A 23,675-nucleotide genomic window follows, 5' to 3' on the forward strand; every position below is an offset into this window, starting at 1 on the left:
ATAGAATAAATTAATACGCTATTCACACAAGTAATGGAGCAGATCTCGTGCCAGAAACTGTAATCAAATAAAAATTTCAAAATTGCATTGTCCTATCCGAACATTTGTGCTGTTCATGCCATGTCACCTTCTCAATGATCTGAACTTTGCTTCTTCATGGAGAGCCAGACAGTGTGAACGCATAATCCTGGTCCGAATCTTGTGTGAATGAAAAGATCATTCCCATCGTTCGGTGTGATTAGCCATTAAACAGAAGCAAAAACAACAACCACTGAGGCTTAAATCGGAGGGTTGGTCAACAGCAATAATGTGGCTTGCGCTTTTAATTGTTTCTTATTTATTATTATTGCAGATGAAATTAATTCCTCCGAGTCCTACGCCGAAACGGTAGTATTTTTTCGCCGCTCCTATTTGTCTTCACTCATTTGTTTTCCACTGATTTTATTTGAGTTGCAGAAGTTTTGGTATTCGTTTTGGGGTTGCTTTTCGGGGGGCCATTAACGTGATGTATGGGGGCGGTAATTTACGACGCAAAGATATTTCTGGGAAACGAGATTCTAACCTATTTAAACTTGGGTGGTTCGTCTTACTGCGGTTATTACCATTCGAAGGCCGAATGAATCCTAATCGGTTCTGGGTTCTGTGTCGATCAGAGGATGAAACTTTTATAATTAAATATTGCTCTTGGTTTGCCTTATTGATTCGTACTTTTAGTTAAATGTGCCGATAGATGTATGCTGCACCTTACCAGAAGAGATAAATAGATTTTCTGAAGAATTCGAATCAACTTTCCCACCTTCGGAAAACCCCGAAACATGTTTTCATCAATAAGGAGAAATACTCCGGTTGGGTTAAATTGCAGAAACCCATTTCGTTGGGGTGCATTGAACATAACGAAAATCCACATTGAATCGTAAACAACTTGTAATTTATATGCCCCATGAACATGAATTTTATTGGATGTGCTGGATTCGCCTGCAACCATTTTCCCAATAGCTCGCATGATTAACTTTCTAACCCGTTTTCCCAAACGCTCCCAAGGATATTAATACTTCTAGATATCTTGCGTGATGTTATTCTTGTTAAAAAGTTGAGTGGCGTGATGTTATGCTTGATAACAAGACGTTTTTCGTTGATTATACATTCGAATTCTGTGATAACACTCTTTAGGACCATAAACGTTGTGATTAAAAATCAGAAATTCAAATAAAAAATAAAACACGTATAGGATGTTTTCAGAAAACCAATTTTTTTCTAGTTTCATGAGCGTTATGAGATCGATTGGTTCATTTTTAAAAAGAGAACGTTCAACAGGAAAGTATAGGGCATAAAATGAAAATCTAAAAATTGTAAAGAAACAATGAAAGATTTCGGACGCTTATAACTCGGGCAGTTTCTAGTAGATCGCACAGAGGTTTGCATCAATCCATAGGAGATACGCATCTATTGCAGTGAAGATAATTAATGTTTTTTTCTGAAACTAAGTATTGCCTAATAAAAAATGTGTAGTGTTATCTAAACGGAAATCACGCTGATTATTGTCATGGTAGAGTAGTGCGGGACAAGGTGTGCATTGGGCTTTATGAAACAAATGAGCATAAAAAATCGGCAACAGTGTTTTCGTTCGACACATTATTACACCAGCAATTCACACATATAAACAAGATACATTTCATGAAAGTGGCGAAAGGTTATGAGGTAAGGAAGAGTTTTGCATTATTTTGATATTTTTTTTTCAATTTTGGGGATGACGATTTAGTTACCTAAAATAACTGGAAAGTTCGAAACTACATTGTCAGGGAAACTTCATTCTACAGTAGATAATAGTGCGTATTTGTTTTTGTGAAAAAGTTCAAGAACATTTTTTAGAAATTCGATTAGATGAAAAATTGCTTGTGGGGCAAAAGTGCGCAGCGGCTGTGAGGCAAAAGTTCGCACCAGCGTTTTGGTCTCAAAAAAATGATAAAATTTCACCATATCATCTTTCAAAGTTTCATTCAGCTACTCAACAGCTACAAATTACACAAACTGTTTAATTAAATCTTTTGATCTCAAAATAGCGTCCATTTTATCGTTGCTGATATGAGACACGACCGCTTAGGACGTAGGACTACGCAATCTTTTTTTTTTGAAATTTGTTAATTTATCATTTCGGATATTATTTGCGAATACGTCGAAATTTGATAAATAACTCTTCAGTAAAATATTCCGGGGACCCTGAAAAGATTTGATGGCTTGCGTGGTTTCGTAGGATCATTTCGAGAAGCAACGACTCTTTCTTGCCTTTGCGAGAACAATACACTAATTGGTCATATGTTGCAATTTGTTTTTTCATATCAATGCACGCATTGCACTGAGTATTAAACGAGAGGCACCTCCCATACATCGCCATTCAACAAGCATCAAACACGCGTCGTACAGATGCACACAGTTGTAACGATAAAAATGAGACATCGCGAGAATGACCGTTTATGAAAAACGGTTTCTCGACTTTCGGTCAAAACCGTCAACAAAGCTAGGAGCTTGTTGCATCAGAACTAGGATTGGGCGATCTCGGATCGATTCTTAGAAGATCGATCTTTTCCATTCCGATTTCTGATTTTTCGGATCGATCTTTTGTACTCGAGAAAATCGAGAAAATCGATTTCTTTGCTTTCGATCTTTTAGATCTTTTTGCAAATTTGTTTTTCAGTATATATCGATTTTTTATCTCACCAAATGTCACCTAACATTTAATTTGTTTTTAATGTCAACATTTGGATTGCTTCTTCTACGATTTACTTCTGTTCAAATGCTGACAGAGACGGAACTAGTGGCAGCTACTGAGGGGATGAACTGTAAACGATTGCGCATAGGATCACTGAGCCTGATGTTGACATCGATTACAGGCGAAAGATTGTTTTCTGAATCTGGCGCCAAAATCAAGAATCGGCTTCGACTAAATGACAGATGTATGGCACGACTGGCTCTTATTTGTCAGCTGAGTTTTAGATGGTTGTTGAATTTCTAATGCTTTTTCAATTAATTTATTTAATAAAACGACTATCTGACAGCACAAGATGAATGCCCTGTGCCTAGGGCCTTCATGCTGAGAAACAAAACAAAATGCTTTTGATATTGATATTCCAAATCGAATCGGTAAAGATCGATTCAGCAAAGATCGATTATTTAGTACCGATTTAATCAGTGGATCGATCCCTAAGCCATTTGGAAAATCGATTCGATAAGATCGATCTTTCTATAAAGATCGCTCAATCCTAATCAGAACAGAACCGATGCACACGAGAGCAAATACGAATAGCAACTAAAAGTATCGAAGGTGTGCTATTCACATGTACAGAAAATGAACGAGTTCTATGATTCGCGCAACGAAACCAAGCAACACACACAAAGTCAAACACTGATGGCTAGAAGCGACCTATAATCATTTGCACTGTTCTCTTTTTTTGCCTGCTTTACCGTGGCTCGGATGGTTGTGTTAATTACAATGCCAGATACACTTCAAGTGGAAATATTTATTTATTTTTTCATCAATTTAAACCATATACGGACTATGGGATTGTAATATATAGCGTATAAAACAAATCTTCCGATTCAATTGATATACAAATCGTTAAAATCCATTCGCAGCAAAAATAGTTATTAACGTTAACTTTATTTTATAAAAACGTGACCTGTTTTCCGATTTGGCACCCCTAATGTAGGACGTAGTCCTACGTCAAAAGTCGCTTAACAGTTGCCGATGAGTGCGGCATAGTTGATATGGGGCAAATGTTTTTTGACGACTTCTAGATCTGGGCAATCAAGCGCATTACGGAATTTGCAATTACCATCATCACGGTCGCACCGTCCGACGCGAATTCTTTCATATGATCCTTGTAAGGATCCTTCCTTCGCGGGTAATTCGTCCCCTTGCTATAAATAGTAGAATAAGTTGAAATGTAAATACACTATAGATATACGAATAGATTTTAGAAATGAGTGTTCATCAACATTGTTACAATTTCCTTATATCCCATCCTTCTCCTAAAAATGTGTCACCCTCCTAAACTCGAGTACACCGCGAGTAATCGGTTTTCCACCTTACTAACCATAGATGTAAGAAAAATTGTTTATATATATAGTTTTAAATTATATTAAAGAATTCGGCTCCTTTAAACTTAAGTAACTGAGCCTGTAAAAATAAGCGAATTAATAAAAAAAAATCCTTGTAAGGAATTCCGTCCTTACAAAATTGATCAATTATTGCATTGTCAATGTTTTTATGATCAACAGCTCCAGGCGGTACTGCGGCGTAAAAGTCGTCATGTACCTCAATGTTGGTTTGCTCAAATGTAAGAAATTTCACACGCGGAAAAAAACTGTACCAATCTGTACTTTTTGACGAGAATCTATACCATGTACCGTACAGAATCTGTACCAAAAATTACAGAAAAAACTGTACCTTTCCAGATAAATCTGTACGTATGGCAACACTGGCTCTGAGGAAGAGGCTCATGTCATTAGCGAGCACCTAGGGAGGTTCAGACCAGTATTTGCGAGTGAGCAGTTTGATGATCTGGCGAACCATTGCACAGCCCTGGACAAAGCTTTCTATTGGATGAGTCTCAAAGATTTACGGCGCCTGGCGTTTGATTTTGCCGAAGCCAACAACCTCCTTTCGCTTAGTAAGCGATCGATTGTGAGTTCAAAACTCAGGACCCTCATTGACCATCTTTGTGTTGTTACAGAATAGCTACGTCCACGCAACAATCATCAGCGATGGAGATCCATCCACGGTCGAAATAAGATCGATTCATCCATACAACTGCTCTGCTCTGCAAGACACATCGGCCTGCTGTTCTATAAAGAACTCAACAATGATCAATCAACTGTCTCCGCTGTCCGGTGAACCAACTGGATAATGGAAGAACAGAAAGAATACTCTTACGCCTAAATCCAATCCAAACCATATGTAATGGTATAGAAGGAATACTGGCGAATGGCAACTGTGTAATTTGCTAGTTATAGATATGATAACCATGTGACATGTACACGATTAAAATTCGGCTCTGTTACAGCTAAAATGCTAATGAGCCTTAAATAAATAAATGGGATAAAAAAAACAACCTCCTGCACTCAGCCAAGTTGCAAAACTGGCAAGAAGAGATTGCCAGATTGAGGAGACTTTGTATGTCTCTTCGAACCCCACAACAAACCAGCCTGGCTAGAATCATGGATTTCAACAAAGAGCAAATCAAAACTTATTTTAATAATCGATCCGAAGTAAATTCAATATGGTAGAATCTGGTTTGTCAATCGTCCTCCCAAAGTAGTCTTCGGTGCCGGTAAAAAAGCAGTCGGGAATGTAAGCTCTGCCGAAAGAGGTGAACTGACCACGACTGTGTGTGCAATAAGCACAGCCGGGAAGTATGTGCCACCTTCCCTAGATTTCAAACGTAAGCGTGAAAATTCTTTGCTTTCGAATGGGGTGTCCTCAGGAACCCTTCATCTTGAACTATTTTTGGAATGGCTCAAGTACTTCCAGAAGGAAGTGAAAGCATCAGCTAGTGATCCAGTTTTATTAATTATGATAATCACAACTCACATCTGATTTCGGACGCAGTCATATACTATCGCGACAACGAGATCACGCTGCTATCTATTCCACCGCACCGCAGCCACAAAACTCAACTTCAAGCCTTGAAAACTCATTTTAGTGTAGCGTGTAGCAGCTGGATGGCAAACAACCCAGCTCGTTATCATAATTCAAGGTGAAGAGAATCAATCAGCACATAACAAATTCATGTACGACCATGCCAACCACCCTTCTCCACCCATAAATCATCATACAACACCCCCCCCCCCCTTCCTCCACCACACTGGATGGTGACTCTAGTAATGATGCTTTTCCCGCTGCTAATGATAAAGTATTTATTTTTGTTACAAGTTATCTCAGAAGTTGAATTCAAAAAGTGCGCACTTTTGCCCCCAGTATGGGAAAAAAGTTCGCATTTGTCATTTTGTATTAAAATAGGTATTTGTTCCACTACAAACAAAACTCGAAAATTCTTGTACGATTTTCTCTCCATCGATTTTCTCTTTTGGTCATACCTTAGCTGCAAATACAAGCTTATTTGACAATTCATGAAAGAAAATGTCGATAAAGAGATCAAGTCGCATACATCTCTTTCATTTTGAGCCCGTCATATATTGGAGAAGTGTGTACTACGCACCCCCTAAGCGAGAATGGATTCATCTTGACCGTGCTCTTAAAATTTAAGATAACAACTACGTCAGTACGTAGATTAGTTAACCCTCAGTCATCTGTAATCGTTCTGTATTTCAGATACTGAATAGCGAAAGTGCTACGAATTTAATTTTGTGAGGCGCCCAAATTCTAAACTTACAATCATACGGTGTTGAATGGCCCAGCAGAAGTATAATATGCCCATGAGTAGTTTTTTCTCCCAAAAACTATTGGGTTGGGGGAAAAGAAATGTCGTATATTGTCAATATATGGCAACACTTAAACATATCTTGTGTTGTACTTATCGCATCGGGTCATACTATATGGCTATTTAAAGACGAATCTGTGCTACAAGTGTCGTTTTGACAGTGTTGTGATTGTCCTTTTCAGTCTCAAGTTATAGCGCGTCGAAGATGGAGTGCACCAAGCAAGAAATTCGCCATATTTTACGTTCTACCTGCGAGGTAAAACTGCAACGAAGGCGACAAACAAAAAATGTGTAGTTTATGGACCCGATACTGTAACGATTCGCACAGAACAGCGTTGGTTTGATCGATTTCCTTCTGGTGTAGAAGCTGTCGAAGATACACCCCGTACTGGTAGGCCAATCGTCGTGGAAACCGATAAAATCGTTGAAATCATCCAAGTAGACCGGCATATGAGCACTCGCTCGATTGGCCAGGAACTGCCCACAATCCAATCGACGAAAAAATCATCGACCTAACATTGGCCGTAACGCTCTTTGTTGGTCGAAAATAAGGAACAATTTATGAAACGAAACGGCATCACTTGTTTTTCTTCAACGATGAACTGTCATTTCATACAAAACAACAGATCATACAACTGGTGAGTACAGAATTTGTTTTTGTTTCTAATTAATTTCTAATGTTATCATTAATTATTTCATTTTATTTCAGGGAATCTTCAGCAAAACAATCCTTGAAAGGATTTACAAGACAGGTGAGTTCAGGTTACGATTCGAGTGTTGCTGCATTTTCGCTTTGATTCTCGATTCTTCGTATTCAATTTTAACCTATTTTTTTTACATTTTACAGCTATTATATACAAGTGGAAACGCGCACTCAAATAAAAGGAAACAACTCGGTGCTACTAATTCTGTTGGAAAAATAAATTGGTGAGTATGGAAACTATTTTTGTCGTCAATAAATTCTTAATTTATTAATTAATTGTTTCATTCAATTTCAGGTAATCTCCAGCATAACAAGGCGTCAGAGATTAGAAGGACAGGTGAGTTCACTTCACGTTTACATTCGATTTAAGTGATACTGTTGCATTAGCAACTGGACAGACAATTTCCGGTTTCGTAACTCGTATATTTACAACAGAACTAAGCTATAAAATCCCTTCGGGGAGAAACACAAAATGAGAAAACATTTAGTAATTATAAATTCACAATTCTTGTCTAGCATCAGGGGAACAATTTTTGTTTGCATAATAACATAATTTGGGATACATCAGAAAATTCTTTTCAAATACAAAGTGTTAGCACTCACGTTTAGTTTTCTCTACTGATGGTTTGTCTGTAGTAGTCACAAAATAGTGATCCGTGCTATCTTCGTACTTCAGTATGTTTTTAATTATGGACAATTGTATGCATGTAATATATGGTGCACCCGTGGCCGAGTGGTTAGCGTCCCACACTATCATGCCGGGTGTTCGGGTTCGATTCCCGTTCTGGTCGGGGGATTTTTCGTCAAAGAAAATTCTTCCGGCTTGCACTGTGGTCACGCGTATTCTAGAGCTTGCCACTCCAGAGTACATTCAAGGCGTGTTATTCAGCATAGAAATCTCAACCAACCAATGAATGACGCTAGTTAATGCATACGTTGAGACAGCAAAAGTTCCACAGGGAATGTAATTTTGAAAGAAAATCGACACGGTTCCCGACGCTTTTAGATTTGAATTAGATTTAAATCGAATAGTAAACTCAACGCATAAAATATCTCAATAAACAAACCTTTTCACTTAATCAATCGACTTTTGTTACTGGTACTGTTTATTTTGTATACCCATAAACAAAACAGGTTGACAAATAATAGTCCAGGGTGGCATCTGGGAGCTGCACAACATAAAGTTTGACGGTGTATCGTGAGGTGCGTCGCATTCAGTAGGGTTGTTACAGATACATTTTTGCCTTTCATCCTCGATTTCTCCTTATTTGAATTTATCATATTTTGTTTATAACGTCTTATAATTTCTATATACTTGGGAGAGACTCTATTTCTATAGGAAAAATTATTTATGACATTTAGCATTTCGGCTTCAACATTTTTGATTTCAGCTAATTTATGCTCTTGTTCCGTATGGGCCGTATTTAGGCTCATCTGCAGGAACCTGCTCTGGGAGTTTTTAATTTTGTTATGGTGTGTTGCCGCATAGAAGCAAATGACAACCAGAAGAATTGGAAAGTCTGACGCGAAAATTCAACATTTTAACACAATGTTCCACTTGTTGCTCATATGGAATGTGGAAGGCAAGCCCAATATTATGCGAGCGGGAGAAATATTTATTATTAAGTGGTTTAGAACAATGGAATCATCTACTTTGAAAGGTGGAATTGGTTCAAGTTACACAGTCATAGTTAAACAAATTGCAACGATTTATAACGGACTAATGATTTTGGAACTTCTACCAGTAAACTTTAAACTTTTATGTATGGAGACGTCTTTCTATAAAATGCCTCTCTAGTGGCTTCAAACAGATTAAAGATTGTGTTAAATTGGTGTGTTCGTTTCCTTTTTTTGTTCTGATAAAATGTGATACTAACAGAAATAACAATTGTGTCTCTCCCAAAAAACTATTCCTATTGCATTGCAGTACTACGTCTTTTATTTCTAGATAGGGTGGCCACTCTACGAAAAGTCTCTAGTAACGCTTGATACCTCATATATATATTAAGATACATATCCCAAGATTATAAATATTTGTATCACAATTAGTAACTGGCTTATTTGTCATATCCAGTCATGACGTCCTCATCATCAATATTCAGAAAAAGTCGTGAAGAACTGGAACAACGTTACAAATGGTCAGGTATCACGCAAACGACAACACTAAGCAGAGGTACTAGTTTAAGTGGCATACCCCCGAGTCTAGGTTCAATGACTGAAACAGGTAATGAAATATGTCCTTTATTTACTGATACTTGTGAAAACCAAAACGTCGGAGGGAGTGGAGAATCGGCAGAAGGAATGCAACTTGAGACAGATAACGAGAGTTCAAGCGAAAGCGAACCAGATGTGCCTAGTGTGGGCGAGAAAATTGTATCCTGGCACATAAAGTACAACGTTTCCGAGACTGCTACCAATGATCTACTTCAATGGTTTAGTCAGCATCACTTTCCAGATCTACCCAAACGTATAAGTACTTTAAAAAAAAGTGCTAAGCTACAAAATATAGAGATTTGTCGCATGGGCGATGGATATTACTGTTATTTTGGAATCAAAAAAATGATCGAACACATATTATTGAAAAATGAAAAAAATGCCCTCGACAAACGCTATGAAATCCAGTTTGGAATTGATGGAGTGCCTCTGGCCAAAAGTTCGCGTAGTAGTTTTTGGCCAATCATGGTGAAAATGAACAAATTTCCGGATGTTTTGCCGGTGGCGGTTTATCATGGGCCTGGAAAACCATCAAATGTTCATGAATACATGCAAGACTTCGTGTTGGAACTTCAAAATTTGATTGCAAATGGAATGGAATTTAACAATACTCAATTGGAACTGTCTGTAAGTGCTTTTATAATGGATGCCCAAGCGAAAGCTTTTGTTCTGGATATAAAGGTAAAACACAGGAAGTGGGTTATATCTATGGTATAACCGCAAGGGTGACGTAGGACTATCGTTGATTTAGAGATCATTTGTTTGAAGTTGAATCTAAATCCATTCTGAATGAATGAATAAATGAATATTTGGGGAACTTCGTAAACAAGAGCGTTACGTTGAAGGCACAAGGTTTCATGCATCCAATATAGGATACGAAAAACCTTGTTCTGAAGAATAATCTTCAGAAGCTTTCCTGCTAACTGTACTTGATTGACAAATCACAAACCCAAATGTATTATATGGATATTTTATGGATAGAAAACATTAAAATAAACTCTTTCGCTTGAATGTAATTTTCAATTCCAAGGGGAACTGGCAGATTATTTTCCAGAAATGATTATATCTTTCCGGAACTTTCTCGATGCTGAATGGAAAGCCAAACGGAAAGAATTCCGCGCGTGTATGTGTGTGTAGCGATGTCTTCCCGGGGAACCGTTTGTGGCATCACTCTCCTCCTGATGGATTCCCTTCTGGCCTAGGGTGCACAAACAGGTGACACCGTTCATCCGCGCTTTCATGATAAACGAAGAGCTTCACCACAAAAGCGACAACGTGCTCCCATCGCTGTTCAATTAGAACTGAGTGCACCCGTGGCCGAGTGGTTAGCGTCTCACATTATCATGCCGGGTGTTCGGGTTCGATTCCCGTTCTGGCCGGAGGATTTTTCGTCAAAGAAATTTCCTTCGACTTGCACTGTGGTCACGCGTATTCTAGAGCTTGCCCCTCGGAATACATTCAAGGCGTGTTATTTGGCTTAAGAAATCTCAACTAAGTATTAATGAATGACGCTAGTTAATGCATATGTTGAGACGGCAAAAGTTCCACAGGGAACGTTAACGCCATTCAAGAAGAAGAAGGATTTCCGAGCGGCACTCGCTTATATACCGATTGGTGATTTCAATAGCTTGTTTTGAAAGCAATTTTAAGACTATTGAAACAAGTTTTTGGATCAAAAAGTAACAAGTATAGAACGCGTAGACATTTTATCTTTCGAATGAAATGTTTATCATACCATTTCGTTCAGTTGTTTAAGAGCTATTAACGCTCAAAATCTCGGTCTCCGGCGTAACGCTTTCGTTTTCGAAACTTTGATTTTACACCCCGGTATAGAAATGAAAGACGTAGTCCTACGTCAAAACATCTCCGTAATATTTCGATTAAACTCAATGTTTATAGGCAGCTAACGGTTTGTACGGATGTCCGAAATGCACATCAAGGGCTATAGTGTTGGACACCGAACTGTGTTCCCAAATATCGGTTGGACCTCTAGAACGGATGAATCATTCAAGAACCTTTTTGACGGACATCATGCGAACACCAACAGACTCCCGCCACTCGCTGAAATAAACATTGGATGCGTTTCAAAGATTCCTATCGATTACATGCATAACATATGCCTGGGCGTTGTTAAGACGCTTCTAAATTATTGGATAAATACGGTGAATAAACCCTATTCACTGACCAACGCGCAGAAAATGGAAATAGACTACAGAATCAACGCTGTAAAATATCAGATATGTTCAGAATTCGTCAGAAGACCGAGACCATTAAAGGAATTTAAGTACTACAAAGCATCCGAATATCGTTTTATCTTTTTATATCTTGGTTCTTTTATTTTTTTAAATGTGGTCGATAAGCGGTTTTTCGACCATTTTTTGAAACTACATGCAGCGATACGAATTTTATGCCATCCTGTTCTCCATAAAACCAAGAATGATATCGCCAAAAATCTACTACATGCTTTTGGGCATGAGTTCCAAATGCTGTATGGAGAGCAATTTTTCGTATACAATTTTCACCTAGCTACCCACTTAGCTGATGATGCATTAATACATGGAAATCTTGATGCATTCTCAGCATTCCCATTTGAAAACTATTTACGGATATTGCTTACATATATAAGGAAAGCTCCGTTTCCACTTCACCAACTGAAAAACCGTCTTGGTGAAAAAATGAAATATTATAAATACAGTAAAAAAAACATATTTCGACAGAAACACGGGTCATATTGTGCCATTACCACCAAACAAGATGTTCTGATAACAACTGAGCCAAACGATAATTTCGTCTATCACAATGGATATATATATACCAAGCAAAAAACATAAGAAAACACGGAGACATATTCATGCTGGAATGCAATTTGGTAGTGAATATCGTTTCTCTTTTTGTGGATCCAGTGACCTCCAAATCCATCGGTGTTTATTGCTGCGATAAAATTTCACTACGGCCTAGTACAGTGCAAATCAATGCTGATAATTGTAGTATTGCACATAAAATTAGACGGAATAACTGGATTAATCGTTATTATGCATAAGGTTTGTTTTTTTCTCCCTTTGATGAACAAAATAGAACACATTGTTGAGCACATTAATTGTAAATTGTACAATCTATCGAGGCTGACTAATTTTTGTTTTCTCTATTTGTAATTTTAATGTAGAATCACTGAAGATTTGTAGACGGGCGTTAATAAGTAAACACAAGCAAAATGTTGTACACCTATGACTACCTGACGAGAAGCTTTGATGAAGGTGAAATAAAACTGAAAAAGAAAAAAAACACTGTTCCAGCTGTGCATTCCAAGTTGAATACAAGCCAACAAGCCAATTTTAAAATAAATTTCGAAGCTATACGTCAAATGAACTGTCTTGAGGAAACTCATGTTGGTGAGTAGTTCTTTAATCTGAAAAATGATTCAATATTATAGCAATTTCAGCTCAAACTGATCACCTACTACCTAAATTATTTCCGATTATTTCAAACTTTGTATATACGATGGCGGTTATTCAAAATTCAAAACTCCAATTTTCATTATTAACCCTCCTGTATTCGCTCGCAATTAGGTACATATAAAGTGGAGCAGTAAGCAGAGTATATTTGTATTGGTAAACAAAATATGGTGTCATTATTATGTCAGAAAAACTCACGGTTTCATGATTTTATGAGCCAAATAGCTCACGAATTTTGTAACTGATTGTTATTTTAATACATGACAATTGTATTGTGACGAATATCCACTGCACACTGTCACATTATATTCATACACTCGGTCCAACTTCTATAAAACCACCCTGATTCTATTTCATTGCAACACAAACAGTTATAATTTCAACAAGATACATTCATACATTGTTGAATGCCTAGAATAAAGTATATTTAACGCCAATTTCGTTCAAAAGAGTTCTTTGTTTATTTATTGTGCTTAGATATGTAAATTTCAGTTGTCCAGTTTCTAAAAGACCATTTCAAAATTCACAAGTATTATAAATGAAAAATTCCAGACGATCGGCTTATTTACATGTCAATAATTTGCAAACTTGCGATTTCGGCTAATAACTTGGAAAATTCGTACTGGAATACTATTTATCAAATTCTGCTGAACGGATTTCACGATTTTTTTCCACGTTTCCGAATCTGCTCCACCTAATATTCTTGCTCATGGATTCACTCGTAAAACCATAACTCGTATACTCGCGCACGCTGTCACAGACCGTACGTGTCTCTGTAATATTCCTATGGTGTACTATTTAGGTGTGATTGTTATTCATTTAAATAAATGGATATAATTCAATGAAAAATCTCCAGAAAATATGTTTTCTTCAACTTAATTCAATTTTAATAGTCATAGCTTCTTCGAAACTGAATTTTGGATTTTTCTGTCTGTAAAACCGTGCGCGCAAGCATAAGAGAGTTTTTCTTCTGTAGGAGCATTGAACCACTGCGACCATTAGTTTGATTAGTTCGATAAGAGGATTCATTTATAATTATAGTTGTGACTCATTTTGATGTGGGGGAATCAACGAGGAATTCAAAAACCTTTCAAAAATCATAACTCGAAAACCGATTTTCTCATTTAAATATTATGTTTTACAAAGTTGTACAGAAGTTATTGTCATAATTCGAGAACAGCAATATCGAGAATTAATTCTACGCACGATTTCACATGAAATTGGTACAAGAATTATTATTCTATGGCTAACCGTTCTTGATATAAAACTTCAATATGGAGATGAATTGAAGGAAGAAGGTCAATAATATCTTCATTTTCATGGAGCCGAGACAATATGACAATAACTTTTGGCCAATTTTGTAGAACATTATATTTTAATGGGAAAATTGGCATTCGAGAGATATTTTTTTGAAGAAAGGGTCACTGTTCGCTGGAACCCTCATGAAAAAACAGTCACAGTAATTGATGAATTAATAATGAAAAGTGGAATTTTGGGTAATCGCCATCATACATAGTTTAAAATAATCGAAAAGGTTCGCAGATGTATATAGTAACACTTTATTTATAGAAAATGAACAAAATGTCCTCAACATCAATTTACCCAAGGATATCACAATAAAAAAAACCAAGATACCACCTGAGAATCTTGATAATATCACAACACAACAACTGTGCGATGGTATGTAAAAAAAAACCGATTGTTATTATATGGATAAAAATAAAGATACAAAATATTTCCAGTTAATTTTGTCAGGATGCCGAAAGCTACTGTTGCAGCAAAACAAGCTTCAATAAAAAAAACCAAAATACCACCTGAGAACCTTGATAATACCACAACACAACAACTGTATGATGGTATGTAGAAAAAAAAACTGATTGTTATTACATGGATAATTATATAGATACCAAATATTTCCAGTTAATTTTGCCAGGATTCCGAAAGCTAGTTTTGAAGCAAAATCAGTTTCTACCAATGTATCCACGAGTGGTACGAAACGTCAGTTTCATGGTAATGAATTTATTGTACATTACTATTTCAGCACAATCACTACAAACTTCAATCTATTTCATTTGATTTTTGATTTATTTTTCAATGCACAAATTAGTTATTATTTCATTATTCTTATTATTTCATTGTAGTTATACAAGAACCGCGAACACTATTCTTACGTCCAGCTCCCGGAAAAGCTATTCGTTTAGAAGGTATGTTAAAATAATAATCTCTAACAATTTATGAATCATTCAAAGTTTTTTGTTTGCAGATAATGATATTGAAAAATCTATATCCGTGTCCGGAAAAGCTGTTTGTTTAGAATGTAAGTTGAAATAAAAATCCTTAACAATTGATGAATCATTCAAAGTTATTTATTTGCAGATGATAATACAAAAAAAATAAATCCGTACCCGGAAAAGCTATTCGTTTAGAAGGTATGTTGAAATAAAAAGCACTAGTGCTTGATGAATCACCCAAATTTATTTAATTGCAGACGATTATACTGTAAATTCTACATATGTAAATTCTGAGTCAGAGGGAGTTGAAAAATCTTTGATTGTCATTGGTAAATATGTACAATTGTTAAAAAACATGATGTCTTCAGCAATTATGAATATATTTTTTGTTATTCTTTCGTTTTTTATATTTTGTATGTCAATAAAGCCACTAAAAGTAACTATACAATTTTATTACAGACAAAAAATTGGATATTATGAACAGATACATAATAGCGATGAAAAATGCCATAGAGAACATAAGCGTTGACATCCAAACATCTGTGAAGACAAATATTTGTGCTAACAGCAAAATTCGCCTACCAATAAGATCTGACCAAGATTTATTGACTCTTGAAGAGTTGTCGAAATCTCAGCAGGGAGAAATTGGTTTACGAGAGAGATTCAGCATAGAGTCATCTGAATCAATGTACGGATTTTTTAGATCTATTGTGCAGCTGCTGTTCGCGAATACTGGCCATTATACGTGGACTGGTAAGTCTGCGTATAATGCTCAGTATGGCACAGCATCTGGCAATGCGTCTGAACTTCATATAGTTGATGTTCTTATAGGTACTTCTTTTCTCTCTCTAAATTGTCATGTTTTTCAATTTTTGTCGTTTTTTCCAATGGAGTTTAATCCTTGTTTTTTTCAATTACTTTTCAGATGTTGCACAAACAAAGTATCATGTTGATCGAAGCCGTTCCAAAACCGAATTTATGAGAGCACTACACAACTTTAATGAATCAGTAGCATCTCGTCGAAAGCGTAAAAATAATGACAATACCTAATTTTTTTCTAACTAGCAGACCGGCAAACCTCATCCGGCAACAAGATTTTAATAAATTTGATCAAGTCTCCTGTTTCCGTCGTTTTTCTAAACCTACATAAAATCTATAATATCAATAAGTGCTTTAATAGAACAGTGTCCGAATTCGATTGGATTCAATAGTTTACATTTACTTTTCAAGTAATCAGGTTGAACGAATCACATGTAGGCCATGTAAGTGATGTAAATGGTTATCAACATCCTGGCTTATTATCAAATGGTATACTAAGAAGTTCAGTTAGCTTACCGCAATGTAAGAAATCTTAAACAACAAATTCGTGACCCCAAAATTAATAGAAACATCGAACTTAAAAACAAAATATAATTTTAATCAGCAGGGTGATTGTGGTAGGGTAATTTAATTAGTAGGCAGTAAACGTGTGAACAAAATTCCCAATAAAAGTTACTTTTATTTAGGTTTTGCTAACTTTCCGATTGATTTTCATTTTGACATATAAACCTAATAATAACTTAAATCTGCTGTTCCGTTTTCTAGTTCAATCGTGATGTACGGACACACAATCATATTTATTATTATATATATTGATTATGAAAATAGATGGATAAATGAGAAAATCGCTAAATGATATTTTTAATTTAATGCTTTTCCTACTTCTCGATTGACTTTCATTTCAGATCGAAAACCGTAAACAATGTGTGTACAACATGTGATACAGAGGAATACAAACTATTACGCTGGTCTAACATAAAAAAAAGCAAGAATGCTGTATATTCATTTTTCTTAATAAATAACTTAATCAAAAACAGTACAATATGGAATGAATTAATGCTGAAAAATTATTAAAAAAAAGATCCAAGGTATCACCTAGAAAAATATTCGGATATTGGAATACATTGTTACTTACTGTTAAGAAAAATTGTAAATAGAAATTACACTCTAATGAACAAATGTAAATATTGTATAATACGGTATAGATGAATATAATCTGCATCAAATAATATACTATTCCAAAAAGGTTGATGGAAAAACTTAAGAGAAACAAATACTCAGAATTGTGCAAGTAAAAATCGAAACAAGTTCAAAATCGAAACAAAAGGTTCACTATATTTTAAAAATTCAAAGAATCTATACTTTAGAAATTTAAAGTTTCGCCTAGAAATAATAAGTAAATTGTACAAGTAAAGTGAAAGTCTTGCAGAAGAGAAACAAAATAATCGTTTTTTCTATTAAATGAAATTGTGCACTACAAGCTATATAATAAACAAATAATAGTTCCCATTCATCCATAGTTTCTCCTGGAAAACAAGAAAATAAAGAATATTTGAATGATAGAAATGAATCTGTATCAAAAACTGATTATAATTTATTAAAGTAGTTTTAGATTCGACACATCTGTGTTTTTAGGAAAACTGGTAAAAATAAGCTTGAAACATCAAATTATATGAACAAATTAATATAAATGCTAAACAAACACTTAAAATCATATACTAGGTTATATTACATTAATTACTAAGTTATGTTTATTTGTATATTTACGATACATTGTATTTTTATTATATGCGTTTCTATTTCATATTTTTTTAAATAACAAAATGTTTAAAATTTATCATCAGTGTATTTTCCTTTACATTTTCAATAATAATTTTACCAATTTAAACCATATATGGTGCAGTGCTGGAAGCAGCGTTACATGCAGGTCGACGTCTTGCACATGTTGGCGAAAAAGTGACGTCAAGTTGTTCGATGAATGCATATGAAAGGTCGATAACTCGATTGCAAGGTGGCAGCATTTGAGGTCGATTGTTGACATTTCATCGACCCGATCTTGGCAGGCAAAACGGAATGTGGGTGGTTATAGACCATAAAACCGTTTGGAAACATTTGCAGAAGATTGCATTCCAAAAAACAGGAAGTGGGTTATATCTATGGTATAACCGCAAGGGTGACGTAGGACTATCGTTGATTTAGAGATCATTTGTTTGAAGTTGAATTAAAATCCATTCTGAATGAATGAATAAATGAATATTTGGGGGACTTGGAAAACGAGAGCGTTACGTTGGAGGCACAAGGTTTTATGCATCCAATATAGGATACGAAAAACCTTGTTCTGAAGAATAATCTTCAGAAGCTAACCTGCTAACTGTACTTGATTGACAAATCACAAACCCAAATGTATTATATGGATATTTTATGGATAGAAAACATTAAAATAAATTCTTTCGCTTGAATGTAATTTTCCAGATTAACTGGCAGATTATTTTCCAGCAACGATTAGATATTTCCACATTTTCCTTGATACTGGAAGCCCACCAGTGGTTAATACTAACTCGATAACCACCTGTTAATAGCACTTGATTGAAAAATATTTGGTCACAGTGTTACATGGATAGAAAACATTAAAATAAACTCTTTCACATGAATGTATTTTTAAATACCCAGAGGAACTGGCAGGTTATTTTCCAGCAATAATTAGATCTTCCCGGAACTTTCTCGATGCTGAATGGCATCCAAACGGAAAGAATTCTGCGCGTGTATGTGTCTCCTCCAGCACGTTAGAAAACGATGTTGTCTTGTCGATTTTTTTTTATCCAAAATATATATTTTATTAAGGCTCATATGGCGTCAGCCTAACGGGGCCGGGAGTTCAATATTTCGACAATGTTTGCATACAACTATGTTAGTAATATGTAACCGATTAAAGGGTGTGTCACATCAAATTGCATCACGGAAAAAACGCTGTAGAAATTTAATTTTTAGGAATTATATCTTCTGCCTTCGCTTATAATCAGATAAGAGTGTATAGATCACGTTGGCCATGCTTCACTGTCAATTTTTCGTAAATTCGGAAAAATGTCGTCGAACGAAAAAGAGCGTCGTGAATTAATCCTGTGCACTCATTTCGAGAATCCGGAGTTGTCACATCGGGACATCGGTAAGATGCTGGGAATCGTCCAATCCACGGTCAGCAGAGTACTAAAACGATACTTCGAGAACCTAACCATCGACCGGAAGGTGAAGAACGGCAAAAATGGATGCTCCGTCAGTGAGAAAGATCACAAGCGCGTAGTTAAGCAGTTTAGACGTGATCCGAGAAGTTCGGTCCGGGATGTCGCCAATAAGCTGAATTTGTCAAGTTCATTCGTCCAGCGGACCAAGCAGCGGGAGGGCCTGCGTACATACAAGGTTCAGAAGGCTCTTAACCGCGACGAAAGGCAAAACATGGTGGGGAAGACGCGAGCCCGGAAGCTGTACACTGAAATGCTGACGAAGCCGCATTGCCTGGTAATGGACGACGAAACCTACGTCAAAGCGGACTTTCGTCAGCTGCCGGGTCTGTTGTTCTTCTCCGCAGAGGACAAATTCAGCGTTCCGGAGGAGATTCGCAAGCAGAAACTATCCAAGTTTGCCAAAAAGTACATGGTGTGGCAAGCGATCTGCTCTTGCGGAAAGCGGAGCTCCCCCTTCGTGATGACCGGCACGGTAAACGGGCAGGTTTACCTTAAGGAGTGCCTACAGAAGCGCTAACTACCACTATTGAAGCAGCACGAGGGCCCGACCATCTTCTGGCCGGATATCGCTTCGTGCCACTATTCAAAGGACGTGTTGGAGTGGTACGAAGCCAGCGGGGTCACCTTCGTGCCAAAGGAAATGAACCCGCCCAACGCGCCGGAGCTTCGCCCAATAGACAAATATTGGGCGATTATGAAGCAGGCCCTCCGGAAGAACCCAAAAGTTGTCAAATCGGAGGCGGACCTCAAGAGAAAATGGATTTCTGTTCAAAAAAACAGGAAGTGGGTTATATCTATGGTATAACCGCAATGGGGACGTATGACTATCGTTGATTTAGTGATCATTTGTTTGAAGTTGAATCTAAATTCATTCTGAATGAATGAATAAATGAATATTTGGGGGACTTCGAAAACGAGAGCGTTACGTTAGAGGTACAAGGTTTTATGCATCTAATATTGGATACGAAAATGTCCTACTGATGGGGAAGAATAATCTTCAGAAGCTTTCCTGCTAATTGCACTTGATTGAAAAATTACAGAACTAAATGTATTTGGTCGCAGTATTATATGTATAGAAAACATTACAATAAATTCGTTCGCTTGCATGTAATTTTCAATTCCAAGAGGAACTGGCTGATTATTTTGCAGCAACGACATCTTTCCGGATTCTCCTCGATTCTTCTCGAAATCCACCAGTGGTTAATGCTAACTCGATAACCACCTGTTGATTGCACTTGATTGAAAAATCACACAATTAATTGTATTTGGTCGCAGTATTAAATGGATAGAAAACATTATAATAAACTCTTTCGCTTGAATATAATTTTCAAGTCCAAGTGGGACTGGCAGATTATTATACAGCAACGATCACTTCATTCCGGATTCTTCTCGATAACCAGCGAGCGTAAAGAGTTGCACGCGTGTATGCGTGTGGCAGTTGCTTCGATACCTTAAGCGGAACCAATTTTCGATGCTGGTACTTTCTCGGCCGTCTTCTCTTCTCCTTCTGATGGATCGACTTTTCTGCCCTCACTCACAGTTCCAAACAAACTGCATCTCTTTCAGGTCAGGTCAGGCCAGGTAATGAATCCCTCGATCCCTCGCCGTCCAGCTCGTTCAATTACGATGTTGCCTTGTCGATGTCCTCACGAAAAATGAATACATTTCACCACCAGAATATCGCTTATATATGCTTTTTGTGCGTGATTGAATGGAGAGAAGGTGTAGTTTACGATGTCAATTCGGAAGGCAAACTAGAGGGGAATGAACTCTCTGAGTTTGAAACTTTCGGCAACTGAGCATTAATCGATTGAAAATTATATAATTTTCACGATGCAAAACATTTTCCGTTGCGCGCGCATACAATATTGGATACGAAAATTTTCTACTTATGGGGAAGAATAATTTTCAGCTTTCCTGTTAATAGCGATTGATTGAAAAACCACAAAACCAAATGTATTTGGTTGCAGTGTTATATGGATAGAAAACATTAGAATAAACTCTTTCGCATCAGTGTGTTTTTCAATTCCCAGGGGAACTGGTAGAGTATTTTTCAGCAACGATTAGATTTTCCCAGATTTTCTTCGATACTCGAAGCCCACCAGTGGTTAATGCTAACTCGATAACCACCTGTTAATTGTACTTTATTGAAAAATCACAATACCAAATGTATTTAGTCGCAGTGTTACATGGATAGAAAACATTAAAATGAACTCTTTCGCATGAATGTATTTTTCAGTAACGATTGGATCTTTCCGAAACTTTCTCGATGCTGAATGGCATCCAAACGAAGAGTTCCGCGCGTGTATGTGTGTGTGGCGGCTGCTCCGATCTCTTCCCGGGGAACCGTTTGTGGCGTCACTCCTGATGGATTCTTTTCTGGCCTAAGGTGCACAAACAGGCTCTTGGTGACACCGTTCATCCGCGCTTTCATGATAAACGAAGAGATTCACCACAATAGCGACAATATGCTCCAATCGCTGTTCAATTATAACTGAGTGGACTTCCAAGCGGCGCTCGCTTATATACCGATTGATGATTTTAATAGCCTGTTTTGAAAGCAATTTTAAGACTATTGAAACAAGTTTTTGAATCAAAAAGTAACAAGTATATAACGCGTAGACATTTTATCTTTCGAATGAAGTGTTTATCATACCGGTTCGTTCAGTTGTTTAGGAGCTATTAACGCTCAAAATCTCGGTCTCCGGCGTAACGTTTCGTTTTCGAAACTTTGATTTTACACCCCGGTATAGAAATGAAAGACGTAATCCTACGTCAAAAACTACAACCTGATGTTGTACAGAACCTTATGGACGGGGTAAAGAGGAAGGTGCGAGCATACGGGCTTGGGCTCGAAGTATGAATAAAAAGAAAAATGCCAAAAGTTGTTTAATAGTTTTTATTTTACTGTCTAAAATTTTCAAAAGGATCGGTCTACTGGGCGAATTTCTACAGCGTTTTTTCCGTGATGCAATTTGATGTGACACACCCTTTCCTCGCGGTTGGCTCGAGGTTAGTATTACAAGTTTTCTCATAATTGGTATGTTGCAGTCTTCGATGCTCTGTACGTGTGCCCAACACGGGATTATTCCTATTGGGATGCAGCTGACCATTAATCAGCAACGCCCCCCTATTCTGTTCCCCATATCTAGCGTGGTGCGTCTTTCTCGACTCGAGGAATCCAGGATAGAATGGTCACTAGCCGGCGCAAACATCAGCTCGTGTAGAGTTGTCATGAGCGGTACAACCTTTGGCTCTTGTTGAATGATCAGTGGACTGAGGCAGTCTTGTCGATGTCCTCACGAAAAATGAATGCGTCTCACCACCAGAATATCGTTTAAGTATGCTTTTTATGTGTGATTGAATCGAGAGAAGGTGTGGTTTACGATGGCAATTTGGAAGGCAAACTAGAGGGGAATGAACTCTATGAGCTCAAAATTTTCGGCGACTGAGCAATAATCGATTGCGTGCGCATACAATATTGGATACGGAAATATCCTACTGATGGGGAAGAATAATCTTCAGAAGCTTTCCTGCTAATAACACTTGGTTGAAAAATTACAAAATCAAATGTATTTGATCGCTGTGTTATATGGTTAGAAAACATTAAAATAAACTCTTTCACATGAATGTATTTTTAAATTCCCAGAGGAACTGGCAGATTATTTTCCAGCAATGATTAGATCTTTCCGGAACTTTCTCGATGCTGAATGGCATCCAAACGGAAAGAATTCTGCGCGTGTATGTGTCTCCTCCAGCACGTTAGGCATCGATGTTGTCTTGTCGATGTCCTCACGAAAAATGAATGCGTCTCACCACCAGAATATCGCTTAAGTATGCTTTCTGTGTGTGATTGAATCGAGAGAAGGTGTGGTTTACGATGGCAATTTGGAAGGCAAACTAGAGGGGAATGAACTCTCTGAGCTCGAAACTTTCGGCGACTGAGCAATAATCGATTGCTGGCGCATACAATATTGGATACGAAAATATCCTACTGATGGGGAAGAATAATCTTCAGAAGCTTTCCTGCTAATTACACTTGGTTGAAAAATTTGAAATATGTGTGTGTGTAGCGATGTCTTCCCGGGGTACCGTTTGTGGCATCACCCTCCTCCTGATGGATTCCCTTCTGACCTAAGGTGTACAAACAGGCTCTTGGTAACACCGTTTATCAGCGCTTTCATGATAAACGAAGTTAGCTTCATCACAACAGCGACAACATGCTCCAATCGCTGTTCAATTATAACTGAGTGGGTTTACGAGCGGCGCTCGCTTATATACCGATTGGTGATTTCAATAGCCTGTTTTGAGAACAATTTTAAGGCTATTGAAACAAGTTTTTGGATCAAAAAGTAACAAGTATATAACGCGTAGACATTTTATCTTGCGAATGAAGTGTTTATCATACCATTTCGTTCAGTTGTTCAGGAGCTATTAACGCTCAAAATCTCGGTCTCCGGCGTAACGCTTTCGGTTTCGAAACTTTGATTTTACACCCCGGTATAGAAATGAAAGACGTAGTCCTACGTCAAAAAGCTGTATGGGTGCCACACGAGTTGACGCAAAAAAATCTTTTAGAC

At 37.1% G+C, this 23,675-nt stretch overlaps 1 protein-coding gene across 5 annotated transcripts; it reads left to right on the plus strand.

Annotated features, from left to right (window-relative positions):
* The first annotated feature begins 6,633 nt into the window (after positions 1-6,633).
* LOC129770283 (uncharacterized) lies at positions 6,634-17,575 on the plus strand. 5 transcript variants are annotated; one of them, XM_055773009.1, is made up of 15 exons: positions 6,634-7,075; positions 7,147-7,189; positions 7,285-7,364; positions 7,436-7,477; positions 9,215-10,035; positions 11,254-12,743; positions 14,376-14,486; positions 14,549-14,662; positions 14,727-14,816; positions 14,948-15,010; positions 15,070-15,123; positions 15,183-15,235; positions 15,295-15,366; positions 15,497-15,868; positions 15,963-16,751. In XM_055773009.1, exons 5-6 carry the CDS (start codon positions 9,217-9,219, stop codon positions 11,422-11,424), a joined length of 990 nt encoding a protein of 329 aa, XP_055628984.1. In that variant the 5' UTR covers positions 6,634-7,075; positions 7,147-7,189; positions 7,285-7,364; positions 7,436-7,477; positions 9,215-9,216; the 3' UTR covers positions 11,425-12,743; positions 14,376-14,486; positions 14,549-14,662; positions 14,727-14,816; positions 14,948-15,010; positions 15,070-15,123; positions 15,183-15,235; positions 15,295-15,366; positions 15,497-15,868; positions 15,963-16,751. The 5 variants fall into 5 exon arrangements, 3 of the variants coding, with proteins under 3 accessions (XP_055628984.1, XP_055628987.1, XP_055628985.1); XM_055773012.1 differs by having other exon boundaries at positions 14,562-14,662; XM_055773010.1 differs by lacking the exons at positions 15,497-15,868; positions 15,963-16,751 and adding an exon at positions 16,762-17,575.
* The last annotated feature ends 6,100 nt before the right edge of the window (positions 17,576-23,675 follow it).

The sequence above is a fragment of the Toxorhynchites rutilus genome, chromosome 2 (genome assembly GCF_029784135.1).
Source record: "Toxorhynchites rutilus septentrionalis strain SRP chromosome 2, ASM2978413v1, whole genome shotgun sequence".
In the NCBI taxonomy this organism is placed as follows: Eukaryota; Metazoa; Arthropoda; class Insecta; order Diptera; family Culicidae; genus Toxorhynchites; species Toxorhynchites rutilus.

Bases quoted from the DNA above. Each gene is read 5' to 3' on its own strand.
- LOC129770283 (XM_055773010.1), top strand. From the start codon at position 9,217: ATGACGTCCTCATCATCAATATTCAGAAAAAGTCGTGAAGAACTGGAA. The intron at 10,036-11,253 runs GTAAAACACAGG...CAATGTTTATAG, and splicing joins CTTTTGTTCTGGATATAAAG to GCAGCTAACGGTTTGTACGG.